General features: G+C 33.3%; 1 protein-coding gene across 1 annotated transcript in view; it reads left to right on the top strand.

The window, feature by feature from the left end:
• The window catches only part of Mical (Molecule interacting with CasL), a 237,842-nt gene that overhangs the window by 146,651 nt on the left and 75,844 nt on the right, over nt 1-15,347 (top strand). The window contains exon 33 of the mRNA XM_080171110.1: nt 1,413-1,554. Within this exon, the coding sequence (XP_080027236.1) occupies nt 1,413-1,554 (142 nt within the window). The remainder of the gene's footprint in view (nt 1-1,412; nt 1,555-15,347) is intronic.

Below are 15,347 nucleotides of genomic sequence, written 5' to 3'. Positions count from 1 at the left end.
ATGTTCAATTTTTATATCCTTATAAGCCATTACCCAGCTGCCACTATTTTTGGTAGTATTTTTCAGCTCAACACCCATTAAAACCTATCCCTAATGGATGATTCCTATGTAATTGTTGCTGGATTTGCCCTGAAAATAGCCCAAAAATGGCTAAACAGCCATTAGCTATTACTTTTCCAACTATTTGTTCCATTTTGGGAAAAAAAGATCTACCAAGGATTACTCATGCCAAGTTTTGTTTTGAAATTCGAATTCTAGGTGCCATTTGTGCATTGATTACGTGATGGTTGCCTTAACCCCCCCCCCCCCCCTAAGCTTAACTTTTTGTTAAATTTTGAAAAACAGACCTACTAAGGATTACACATGCCAATTTTCATAACAAAATTTGGATTAATTGATTATGGGATGGTTGCATTAACTCCCCCCCCCCCCCCCTACATATGTATGAGAGTTTCCTCATGTCTCTAATTTAAAAGTTGTACAGTACAGTTGTACAGAATATTGCAAGATTTTTTTACTAAAGTCTGGTAATTAATTTACCTAAAAATAGATAGCATAGAATTATCTGAATCAGTGACTTGCTTAAATACACCCTCCTTAAACACCCCCAACCCCACTTTATTTAAAGGGGTGTAAATTTATTTCCTTTACACCCCCTTGGAATTTATAGAGGGGTGTATCTGAGGGTGTAAGCTCTTGTCAAGAGGGTGGACATGGGTGGACACCTAGGGAGGTGTATCCATCCCCCTTAATTTTACAAGGGTGGTGTAAACAACCCCTATACCAACCTTTTGCACGCCTTTGATCTTAACTATACTTTCAGAGTAAATAAAGTTGTAAATTCAGTAACTATTCTACAAAAATTATCTTCCTAAATTGATATATGATTTTCAGGGTAATCTCCGGTGGACTAAACATTAAAATTTTATGGAAAAAAAGATATCTTTGGAACATGCATGTCTTGAAATTATCCCCCCTTTGTACTCAATACGCATTATTAATTCTAAGTGCGTCAATTTTGCGTTTAAAGATACCCTTAGTTTAAGCATTAATTTCTCCAAAAAATGATGAAAAAAGATAAATTTTTTTTTGATAAAATGATAAAAGTATATGTAAAATGAAATAACCAGCAAAAAAAATTACAAAATTACGTTAAATACAACGAAAATTAGAGCGTTTTTTATGCCTTATAAAATGCGTATTTCTCATGAAAATTGTAACGATTTAGTGTGTTGAGTAAAATATTTACAAACTTCCCGCTTTTATAAGTAACTAGAGCCTTTGTGTTGTATGTGATACCAAAAAAGTTTGCTATGCTTTTGAAAATATTGTGACAGAAATTAGTGTGTTGTTTAAAGGGTGTTATTTCACCTAATGCCCTTGCTAATTTTAAATGCTCCTCTATTTTATAGGAAAGGGAGGTAGCTAGAAAAGGAGAGGAGAAACGTAAAGAAAAAGTTCCCAAATGGAGCAAAGAAGCTTTTAATGATAAATTGAAAAGAGTAAAATCTACCTTGGAAAATCCCAGTTCTGCCAAGAAAAATCATCGTATAGGTATAATTTTCTTTATTTAATTAGTTGGTCTCTCAGGCAATCGGCAAAAAGTCGCATAAATTAAAGACGACTTGTCCTCTTCTTCTATTATATAAAGTAGTAAGATTTTTTGTCTGAAGCTTAAGTATTATCTACTCAGCTGATTGGGTTCTCCATTTTAGGTAATCGTCACATAGTTTCCAGGAAGATTTTAGGCTATTTTATGTTCCAATTTTAGTCTTGGGATAATATAAGGCTAATTTTCTGTACCTTTCCTATCCCATGGCTTCTAGAACTGTATGCCATAGTTAATAGTTATGCCATTGGATATGAATGTCATTGTTTCCCGATGAAAATTATGGATTCTATAAAATTGCATTTTAAAGGGCATAAAAATACTTGCTTACTCAGCAAAATATCAATAGTTTTCTTGGAATAATTCTCTTTTATGGATAATTCAATCTCATAATATTCCTTTTTATACCATGTCCTATATGGCCAATATAAAACCGCATTGAAATGCTGATTACGAACCTAAAAAGTATTTTTATAAATATTGCTCCTAGTTCGAATAAGATCTCAAAAACAACTGACTTAGTCAAAACTGTTTATTTGGTAGGTTATTTGAAAATCATTTCAGACTGCATCAATATTTTTCAAAACGGTTTTCAGATTCGTAATCAGCATTTCAATGCGGTCATTTTGATTTGTAACATGCCTATGTTTGAAGGAATTTCATTTTTTATTTTTACAAGGGGATGGGCACATTTTATACCCCCCACGCGCCCGTTGTTTTTGGATTACAAAACCCCTTTCAAGTTTCACATGGCTTTATAGTGGCCCTGTAACCCTTGCCAATGTCTACTAATGTGAAATTCCAAAATCGACCTACCCTACTATATATACTAGGATTATTACTTGGATTATAAATACAATTGGTTGGAATGATCACCCTGTTGCTGAACTCAAATGATATCCCATCATAAATTAAATTGAAATTTAAACATTTTCTCTGGAACCATTGGTCGAGTCCTTGCCATGTTAATATTAATCTTTTATCATTCTTTTCTGGTATTTAAATGGAAAATTGATATTGCATCATACTTTGCAATACAAGGGTCATTGACAGGTCAATGTACTGTTATGACAAGTACAATAGGTCATTGACAGGTCAATGTACTGTAGAATATTCCCCCCTTAAATAAGTACCTATTCCTGTTTAAACATGTCTATTCTTGTCTTAAAATGGAAAATTCGATATTGCATCATACTTTGCAGTACAATAGGTTAATGACCGGTCAATGTACTGCAAGGACAAGTACACAAGGTCACTAGGTCAATAGGTCAAGGTAATGTTTGATATTCCCCTAAATAAAGTACCTATTTTTAATATTCCCCTGCAATACTATTTGGGGAACATCCATTGAATGTAAGGGCTAAGGGAAAGCTTAAAGGGAAAGAATGGAGCTTCTTTCCTTCCAGAGGATTCTCCTGAGGGGATGCTAAATATGCTCTCTATGCGGTTCTCTCTGTAGTATATATAAAATCCAGAATTCCCAGTATGTCATGTCTATTTTTGGTTTACTCTCCATCTTCAAGCTTGGAAGTAATCATTAACCCTCACCATACTCACAGGCAAAATTATATTTAAACTATTTAATTAATTTAACTTTAACTTATCAATATGGATCCTATAACTTTACTTCTTGAAATGCCTGAAGTTGATTTAAATGCTATCTTCGAGGCTATACCTGAAAAGATAGATTCATCTTGCCAAACTGAGAATAATGTCATAGACTTTGACTCATTGGTTCCTTTAGGAAGATCTATTCAAATAGCTAATCTTATTGGTATGTGTCTTCAAGATAGGAAAGCACATAAAGGTTTTAAACCTGGCCAAGTAACTAAATTACTTAAGCTTGTTAAGAAAAGTCCAGCTTTGAAAGACTTTGAGCCCCTAATTAATGACATAAAGGATTTTACCCCAATGGAATTATCTCAGCTTTTATTCTTTACTGAATGCATTTGCTGCATAGAATAAACTTATAAAGATATGTTTAATTTAATGTTGTACATATTTATATTATTAATGTATATATCTAGTATTATTTCTTATTATGTAAAAGACAATTTGATGTGTAATTATTTAATTCATTTTACTATGCCAATAAAATCATAAAGTAATCAAGTTTTAATTCCTAATTTATATTAAAATTGTAACCCCAAAAACCGACCTATAAAACTAATTGTAGAGTAGCTTTGATTCTTTTAAGAATATAATTAGTTATAGAGTAGCTTCGTCAAATTACAGACTTAAATAAGAATTATGGAGTAAAACTTTGCTTTATTTAAAAGCTACCTAGATAACCAACTCTTACCTGCACTTAGCTTTCCAGGAGAGCATTGTATAGGTCACATGGTCACTTTGATTCAGTATCAGAAAATCACTGCCTAAAATAGGTATAACTTGTTATATAGATATTAAACAATGGACTAAAGGGAAATAGGGTATATATGTGAGACTAGCATCATAGACTAATATAGCTTAGATCAGACTATGAGCTTTTCTCATTAAGCACATGGACGAGTGGTTTCCAAATACAAAATCTGAACCAACCAATTGTTAAATTTAGTCTTAAGATAAATAGTTAAGTAAACGTGGCACTACGGAAACCGCCCTCGTGCCATCATGTGGCGCAACGTCCGATATAAGAATTAATTTTCTTTGCCCGGAGGGGATCATATATGTAAATATTTCCTTAAAAATTACAAAAAATACTCCTATATATATGTTTAATCATCTAATATGTAAAAGAATTAAATACACATCAATTGCCTATCTATGTATAATTTTGTATATGGCACATGTCAAATTTTGAATGACTATGCTAAAATGTTCCCATGAACATAGAAAAAAAAATTAAATTTTGAAAATAGCAAAATCAAAATATTCTTTATTAATTTTACCTTTAAAATATAAATTAGTAGTAATTTAAGAAGAATAGATAAAACATATTTGCTAAAATCATACTTTAAGCTGTATTTGATGAACACTTTGGCGATCAATCAAATCTATCAATTGTTTAGATCTAGAACACAAATTCAAAACAGCAAACGTTTACACAGTAAACACAGCAAAAAAAATTTAATTTTATATTTAAAAGTTTTACATCTTAGAGAAAAACTTAATTAAATAATCAAATATGATTATTGGTTTGAGTAAACAAACTATTTTACTCAAAATTACATCATCAGTGCAAAAAAAATATTAATAGACATACTTATCTAGTATCTTTATTGTAAATACACAACTAGATATTTAAAATTTAGACAAAACGCTCTAAAAAGCAAATATAATCTAAATACGTATAGTACGTATTTTATAGTATCTTTTCCGAAAGAGTTTCAGGAAATTTTAGATTAAAATGTAAAATGCAAATTGTAAAATGACAGCGTACGTGAAAATTATCAATATCACTGATGAAAATAAAGTAAGATTTAATTATTTAAGAAAGAAAACGCTAATTAAAGTTAAGGAAAATTTACATAAATAGTTTATATATAAAATAAAACTAACTCACAGTATAAACAATTCTACTGAAGATATCAAAATACGCACACACACATACAAAGAGAGGATATAATACAGCCAACTTCTCACAGCAAATTTTGGAAAATATTCAGGTTGTTCTATTTATAGGACAAAATTGTTTGTACAACTATTTTACATTGCTTACTAATACTTTTTATAATCTGTTTAACTCTAGCAATAACTATCTATAACCCCAAATTATTAGATACTTTTGCTAAACTATTATTAGATCTTTTCTCTACCGTTAAAGAACTTTTTCAGGTTATACATAATAAAATAAGCAATTATGTTTAAAAAGGGAGATAAAAAGTCTGAAAAGGACACCTTTAATCTCCGAGAAATTGGTGTAGCTCTTAACGATACGGAGGGCCCTGTGGCAAGCTCGTCTGGTATTGTTAACGAAAGTAGAACCGAACCGATATTTGAACGAAATGCATCAGCATCGCGACCACATACACGCGAAAGTTCACGAGACCGTGGATCGGTTCATGATAACGGTTTTGATGATTTGGTGAACGATATACGCCATGACCCAGCATTTGCGCAGACATTTGACGGACTTGGCAGAATAATTGTAGGAAATATAGCACAGCTTAAAGAACTATCAAAGAAAGCTAATGTGCCCTACATAAAGGACCTAGATAACATAATTCTAGATTATAACGATTACAAACATGATTTGGATAAAGCCATTGAGAGTCGCATAAATAATCATGTTGATAGTACACTTGGTAGTATAGATAAAATACTTAACCAAAAGCTTTTAGATAGGGAACTTGCGTATCATGATCAAACAGAAACGATCACACCACCCACGTTATTTGCAGAAAACGATGTACTCCTAGATAATGCAGCAAAAATTTCAGCTGCCAATAATGCGTTCCCTACTAAACGTAAGTTTTCGGGCTCAACTAATCCTGGCCAGCCAACTATAGTAGAATTTTTGACTAATCTTAACCTTGCCCAAAAGAAATGTAATCTAAGTCAGAAAGAGTTTACAGAATATCTAAACCTTTGCTGTACTGGGGAGGTATTTGAAGATGTAGCTTGTATGATTGATTGTAGTAAAACGCTCCCAGAAATATATCAATCATTACTTATACAATTTGATAAGCGACTAAAACCAAAGGAAGCCAAGAAGGCTTTAGATACATATAAACCTCCATTTGGAGCTTCACTGAATTCAGTAACATCAGACATAATGAAATACGGAAAAAGAGCGGCATTGCAATATAAAAAAGAGGCACAATCCGCAGCATACGATGCGTTATGCACCCAAGCCTTAATAGAAAACTTACCTGAATCTGCACAAATATTAGCAGAAAACTGCTTAAACGAATTAAATAGCAGGATGGCCACAATACCTACATTTGCTGACTTAACTCGAGCCTTAACAAAATATGGCTCTACGATCGATCGAGAACTTAGACGCTATGGGCGTTATAGAATGGAAAGGAGTAATGGGCATACTTATCACTCTAAGACAGATCCTAAGCAGAGAAACATAAGAAGCATGCAAATAAATAATATAGATAAAGTTTCTCACGGGAGGAATGACTTGAGAGATGTAAGGTACAGAAGAGGATATGGTAAGGAACAACCTTCTAACCCATTGGTGAAACGTAATTTTAATACTAACAAAAGGATCCGTACTCAGCACCCTACGTTAGATACGCGACAATATAATAATAATAATAACAACAGAAGAAATATAAGATATAGTTCTTATGAAAGAAACAATCGTTCATCTTACCCCTCAAACACAGGTTTGAGTGGTGTACCACATTGTTCCTTATGTGGGAAAAATAATCACAAACCAAATGATGTATGTTACGCTATGAGGGACGACTCAGGCAAAGTCGTTACAGCGTACCCAAGTCAAGGACCCTGCGGAATATGTAAGAAGCAGGATGTAACTCTATTCCACGCACCAGAAGTGTGCTTTAACAGGCCAATTATAAAACGACTCAAAGAACAAGGACTGCTCCAATGGCCAACTCTTGCAGAAAGGGAGGAGCTAAAGAGATACTCTACAGGTAAATTTAATAATCAACAATAACAATCAACAACAGGGACTACTACCTTAAATGTAAATATGTTAAGAATAAGTAAAATTCAAAACAATGACGATTGTAATGAACATACTTCTAATTTATTTATTTATAATATTGATGATGACATTGGTAAGAAACTATATATTCCTTGTTATATAGAGTATCATAGTGATACACCTCAAAGAGTAATCGCATTTGTAGACACGGGAGCTGATTTAAATATTATACAAATGGATTATCTTCTTAGATTATTCCCTGAATTGAGTGGGAAATACATTGCCTCTAAATTACAGAAAACAAAATATCAATTAAAAGGTTACACAGGACATAAGATTCCAATACTTGGTGTAACGCAAATGTCAGTTGCACTTTATAATAGTACAACCTATCAAAATCTTACCATGTATGTAGTAGACAGCCCTGGCCAATTACAAACACCTTTAATAATTAGTTTAAAGACCTTAGGCTTATTCAAGGTCAAAATGCAATTTGAAACGATTATCAATGAAACTGTACCCTATTTAGAATCCGAAAATAAACGAGTTCTTACATATTATTATAATGACATACAATTGAACCAATGTTTTGGCTTTGTCGAAAACTTTCTCTCTAATGAAGTACGAGAAGTACAATTTATCATTGCCCCATGTACGGCATTGACATTAGATGACAAAGTATTGATTTCCCAGGACAATATCCCGTATCATATTCAATCGGAGTTAAGAATTTGTCCATCAACTTCGATAATTACACTACAAAATGGAGAATATATAGCCAAAGCATTAGTTAAGAACATAGGATCAAAAACTTTTACAGGAGCAATCAAAGCAAATGTTGACTTATGTACAGACGATACCTATACAGAGAAAGCTTCCCATGAAAAGGTCATGGAATTACAAAAAATGAAAGCGACCATTTTTACCGAATGTTATCCTCAACATAACAATGAAGCAGGTATACGTGAAGTAACTATTTCACGAATTCCTGATGTTCAACCAGGGGTCTGCAAACAGATCCCTAAAAATCTTTATAACATAAATGTTGATTTTCCGGATACTAAACGTTTTCCTTCCAATCCTGATGCAGTCAATAACGATGTAAAGGATCTAGCAAAGTCTCTAACAGAAGAACGTTATCCTATTGAGGAGACACCAAATACTAAAACTCCTGAGGAAATAGCAACATATTATGATCCAGAACAATCAATTCAATTAGGTTTTAGGGATAATTTAAAACCTCTTACACTAGAAGAAATGGAACCTGAAGGACTTACAATTCCATCTTCTATTTTACAAACACCTAGCGACATTGTTAAAGAGGAAAATTTTGACCCAGAAATATGGAAATATGTTAAAGATGTCTTTATTGATACTTACCCTAGCGTTATTGCCAGACACACGCTAGACACAGGTAGAATATCTGACACATTGGGGTTTTACCGAATTAAGTTAAAACCCAATGTTGTCCTACCAGCAAATAAGAAGATTTATTATAACTCACCGCTTGAATCGCAAGCATTACGTGATGTCTTGGAAGCCCTAATTAAACAAGACGTTATCATAAAAGCAGCCTGTAAAGGGGATAAATTACCATCTTTTGCCTCACCAGCATTCTTAGTCAAAAAGGCTTCAAATTCGAGCTCAGCTCGCCTTGTAGTGGACTTTAAACTTATTAATGAATGTATTGCAGCTGAAACAGTATCAATACCAAATTTTGCATCAATTGTCAATAACCTTCGTGGAGCAGGATGCTATTCTAGTTTAGATTTAAAAAATGCCTTTAATTCAATCTCGATTCACCCTGACTCACAACCGTTAACGCAATTTGTTTGCCAATTTGGGTGTTTTTACTTTAAACGACTTCCCACTGGAATGAATGTAAGTCCAAACTGTCTAAACCGTTTTTGTGACAGAATGCTTAATTATAGCCCCAAAAAGGATGATAAAGATAACGTTATTCAGGATGAAGATAATTATCCCATCATGGAAGCCAATAAGCTTGATGGTTGCGAAATATTTTATGACGATCTAATAATCTTTAGTAAACCCATGCCAACATTTGATGAAACCATTAAGGAACATTTTAAATTACTTAAAGTTATTGTGGGAAGACTAGCATTTCATAATGCTAAAATTGACATAAAGAAATTAGTTGTTGCAAAATTTAAAATTTCCTTCCTTGGGTGGATTATTTCTAACAATTTTATAATTGCGGACCCAAAACGAATTGAAAAATTAAAAGAAGTAAAATTTCCAAGGTCATCTACAGGAATGAGATCATTTATTGGACTGGTAAACTCATTTCGATTAGCAGCAGGATTTGATTCATTACGATTTGTACACAAATTGACCCCACTCACATCTTCCAGAATTGAACGATTTCAACCTACAGAGGAGCAAAGAATAGTCTTTGAAAAATTACGTGATCAAATGACATCCTCTCCTTTATTTTGTAAAGTATGTTTACCGGGATCAAGTAAAATTTTGTGTACAGATGCAGCAAGTGAGAACTATGCATGTTATTCAGCTGTTTTGTTGCAACATGTCCCTGCTAAATATCCCAAAGAAATACTTCCAGACTACCTCTATCTTGATGATAAAACGCATCGTATCATTTTTGATAATAAACTGCCTTGTCGACCTATTAGAAATATTAGACCTAATGAAGATCATAAGGAATACAGGAAATGTCTCGATATTAAACTCCCACCTGAGTTTGATTATCTGGAACACCCAACCCTTGGATATGATGAAATGTCCAATTCATTAGGAGAGTCATTGCAGACTATGCTAATAGCGCATAGGTGTTCGACCAACTATCTTCAAATATGTGAAGATATTTGCAAATATATTAAGACATCAATTATCTATCTCCAACTCTTAAATCATCAATTCAAAAACGATAAACAACAGTTAAATAATCATTTAGACTGTATCAAAAATGGCACCCTACTGATAGACGATAAACTATATATATTTCATGCTATTTCTAAAGTACTACACCGAAAGATGAAAGTAGTAAACTCTACTCTAGCATATGAGGGAATGCCAGTAATAACATTCGATAGCGGATCTAAGGCCCCACCATTTTTCTTTCTTTTATACTTAGTAAAGGGAAGATTTGTGGTCAGACCAACTCTTTTAGATGCCTATAGCGAGTACAGCTTATCTAGACACCGAGGAAGTCTAGAAGTCATTCTGTACTTTACTAAAAATATACCTGAAGAAACTAGGAAGCGCAAAATTTTAGATTTGGAATTATTCAGCCTGCTAAACTCATTGAGAGCATGTAAAAAGTTAGTAGGCCATGATCCATTCTTGGCATTAGTTGACTCTAAACCATTATACTTTCTATATAATTCTGATGTATATGACAGCATAACGAAAATAAACCGTTGGGGACATAAGATAAAACATGATTTTCCCCAAATAATCCTAAAATTTATAGGTACAAAGTCTAACCCAGCAGACTATCTAAGTCGCAAATATGATGTACCCAAAGTAGATCTAGTAAAACTTCGAGTACCCAAATTTGTAAATAATTTGCTGGACGAAGCCATACCCTCTGATAGGGAATTCACACTTAATGAATGGATCCAATGGGTAGCGGAAAACAAAAACTATTTGGAATATTGTGTTCCAAAAGAAGATCGGCCAAAGACAAATACATTCAAAATAGCAACACTCGATGTAGCGTTAAAATACTCCAAACGCAATGTCAAGAACATCTTTAATCCAATTAGGTCTTTAGAAAAGATTTTGACTCATGAACATATAATTAAGCAACAACAAGCAGACTTAGGGACACTATATACACATTGTGAAAGCGCCCCTAATCATATATTCACTGATAAAGAATTTACTTATTCTTTAAATAATGGACTATTGTATATCCAAGAGAAGGACGGACACCTTAAAATAATGATACCAGACTCATTATTGGCCTCATATGTTGCTATGGCCCACCTTACTGGAAATCACACAGGATATGAGCGTATGATAACTATACTTGAAAATTATTATCATACCGAATTAAACAAATCTTGTAGACGTTTCTCAAGAATCTGTTTTGCCTGTCAATTATGTAATGCAAACAATAGACAGCATAAATTGCAAACTTTTCCGCTAACATCATATCCATGTGAAACGCTATATATGGATCTTATGGAAAATATAGGACCATCCGGTCAACAAAGTCAATACAATCACATACTCCTGATTAAATGTCCAATTAGTAATTATATGTTACTTATTCCTATGAAGACAAAAACTTCTGAGGAATTTCTACACATTTTTACTACATGTGTATACCAAACCCTCCATCCAAGACAATTATGGTCAGATAATGGAGCATTTATCTCTAAGAAAGAAACATTAGCTACATTAGCTCTGTTAGGGGTAGAAGTAATCTATAGCTCAGCATATTCCCCTATGAGCCATGGATCCATAGAAGTAATGGTTCGCATCTTTAAAAGTAGCTTGCGTAAATATTTAAGTATTGAGAAAAATTTGAACTGGAGCTTGATGGCCCCAATTATATCTCATTTACATAACTCAGCAAAAGTATCGAAAAGCAAATATAGCCCTTATGAAATTCTGTATGGGCAGGATAATCACTTATCCTCAGGATATCTTGATCAAACAACATTACCGCAACTCCATCCCTCTATACAAAACCAAAAACAGGGATTGGAAACTAAGAATAAGCAACTTAAACAAATATTGAAAGAGGTACAAGATCGTATTGAGAAAGAACGAGATCAAAGGACAAATAATCGTAACAAAACTAGAATAACCAGACAAATAGAGGTAGGCGACTTCGCCTTTGTCAAGGATTATACCATCCCAAAAGGATCTACAAAACCTTTAAGGACTAAATTCCTCTTAACCCCTTTTGTTGTAATTTATGTCAAACCGGCAACAGTTCTGTTGCATAGACTTACAGATAACCTTGTATTGAACCGTCACAAAAATGATATTAAGAAATACATACCATTTGACCCAGAGTTCACAGATTTACCTCAGGAGGTACTAAAAATCTGTCAACAAACATCATATGACATAACAACTGAAGAATTGGAAGAACTTATCAAAACAGAAGATTTTGACATTGAAAAGTTTGAGGCAAATTCAACTGAGGATGACAAACTTATCAATGAGGAGTTTCTACCACCACTACCAGATGACACAATAATCCAGGAGGATATACCAGAGGATGAGGAGGATGAGGAAAATGAGCCTATCATGACCAGAAGTAGATCAAAAGTGGTAACTTTTGCGGAATAGAGAAATTTTAACAGATAAGTACACCATACCTAGACGTACTATAAATAGAACAATTTTAAGTCATGTGGTTTCAACTGATAATCCTCCTACAAATACTCCATCTGTTGTCATCATTTACTTTTCTGTACCCAGATGAGTCTATTAAAACTTATTATAAATATCAAGAATCAATTAAAACTAAGATTGTTTTTAATGTCACCAAACAATTATTAGATATACCATTAAAATTTGACACAGCATGGGATTCGTTGCGTACACCTTTCAACATTAGTTTCAAAGATACTATGAATGCAGGGGACAGTACTCTTTTACAAGCAGAAGACTTTTTTATGACTACTGCTCAAATATCTGACATTGCTAGTAAATATGAAACCTTTGTTGCAGGACTAACGCCAATTCCCCTTGATATTGATATTGCGAGAACCATAAATATACATGTAGATGAAGCCGTTTTAAATCAACGTATCAAAAATATTCAAATAACAACAGCATTTATTGAGATTAAGATGAATGAATCAGTAACACTTGCAAACTTAAAAAAGGATCAAGATAAACTAAGCAAAATGCTACTTGCTTATGATAATCTCAACACTGATGCACATACCTTGCTAAAACAGTATGAAAGCTTTTTCAGAACGATTCATCTAACATCTTTTAAAATTATGACTGATTATTTACGTGGTAAAATATTACCAATAAATTCATCTAATGTATTAGATACCCTTAATTATGAATTTTTAAACGCATACGTTGAAGATAATAATCCAGTATTCATATTACAACTTTACTATCTGAGAAATCCAATCAATTATAAGAAGTTATATTCAATACCGTATAATTCCATATCATTAGATAATAATTATATTATAAACATTGATACGCAACAAATCGAGCAGCTATATACACAAGATCAAATAGCATCAGGCATTGCACAGCACAAATGTTAATGTTAATGTCGTGTGGGTGAGTTGCACCTGGACTGAACAGTCAACTTGTCAACTCAAGGCCAGACTCTTGGTCCTTCACCTCATACCCGTGGTACAGTACATTGCAGACAACCAACCCTTTGATTGCACGATCTTTGTCTGGAGATCCTAACTGTGCATGGTAGTGAGTTGCGCCTGTTTGGGGCCAAGGCATTCCCCCTACTCAAACTCTTTGTGTCCTGTGCCGAACAGAGCAGGTAGGTACCATTTTTAACGTCTTTGGTATGACGCGGATTCGAGTTTGCATCCTTCCCATCATTTCCCTTGACACTTTAATTAGGGCTTGTGGGTAATTTACACTTTAACCTTATGGATGGTGAGTTAAGGTTTCGTGATTTTTGTCACGATATTATTGCGACTTTTAATGCAACCAAGGCACAGGACGTGGCGCTGTTTCGACAACGACACAATGAAGTCACATCAAATCCTAGGGGCTTTTCAGTCAACCTAGTATTTAAGGGTGACTCCCAGTAGATGAACTAACAAACGCTACTAACACACTAGCTAGCTACTACACAATGCTAGTCCACAGGGACTTTTCAGTCAACCTATGACTGAGCAAAGTTTTTCGATCACTAGTGTACCATGCCAAGGACCACCCATGCATACCTGATTTAGGGCTAAGGCTTCCCCCCTACTCTTACTCCAAATCTCTAACGCCTGAAAGAGCAGCAGTAGGTACTAATTTTTACATCTTTAGTATTGATGCGGTCTGGGGACTCGAACCCGACACCTCCCCAACAGATAAGCGGACGTTAAACCACTGAGCCATATCTGCGGGTGCACAGCACAATGAAAAATGTCTAGAACAAATTAATAACCATGGCAACAATGCCACAAATGTAAAACAAATTATTGAGAATTGTAATTTTATCCAAAACCTAAAACCGTTCCAAACTATCAAGAATGGGCTCATAGTTTATCGTATTTCAAACGATACCATGAAATCAATCAATAATCAGCTTAAAACAAACATAATGCAGAAAGATTTACCATTAGTTTTAACCTTTGATAATACGTTAAACATATATACTTCATTATACGGTAATACTTCAATAACCAGATCAGATAATTTTTCGCAAACATATTCTAACCTTACTTCTGATGAACGTTCGACTATTACAAGGGTAAATTCACACTTCAAAACACAATATGATTTAACTAATCTAGATTTACTGCTACTAGAAAATTATCCTATTATAATAGTCACGATTTTGATAAATATAACGTTATTCGCTATATTTTTAATGTTAACATCAGTAAACAAATGCGTTAAACCTAAGAAAAATGCATTAAGTAAAATGGTAGAAAAGCGTAGGCAGCAGCAAGAGCGAAACCGTCGTGCATATAGGCTTCGCCAATATTAAAACTTTTGATTAATTTGAGCTATTGTACATATAGTATCGTAACAATTTATAAAAAAAGCATTGGCATAGTATCGTATTATTAATCTGTAACTTAGAATTAAGTATAGCCAAATTAATCTACATTATCGTAATTATCCGTAATAAAAAAAAATATATTATATTCTATTTTTAACACTGTTTTAACCTAACGTAAAAAAAAATTTAGTTTACTTTTGTATCAAAAACGTAACACTATCAGATCACTTGCTTTGGGGGCATTGAATCAGATATGTTAATCCGTAACTAAGGTAAACAAAGAAAAATCGTTTAACGATTACCAAAAAAAAATCTTAAAATATAAAAAAATATACAAAAAAATATAAACAAAACACAAAATCAAAAAAAAATTACAAAAAAAATATCAAAATCAAAAAAAAAACTCATATAACAAAGTTTTATTATATTTTTGCTAAATTAAACCCACACCTTTACTGTAATATAGCTGTCAAATAATACGCACCCCTTACAAATCAATTTATAAACAAACTAAT

The sequence above is a fragment of the Acartia tonsa genome, chromosome 9 (genome assembly GCF_053477335.1).
Source record: "Acartia tonsa isolate MP-2025a chromosome 9, ASM5347733v1, whole genome shotgun sequence".
Taxonomy (NCBI): Eukaryota; Metazoa; Arthropoda; class Copepoda; order Calanoida; family Acartiidae; genus Acartia; species Acartia tonsa.
The sequence above is the reverse complement of the archived record's forward strand: the minus strand, read 5'-3'. Positions and strand labels throughout refer to the sequence as shown.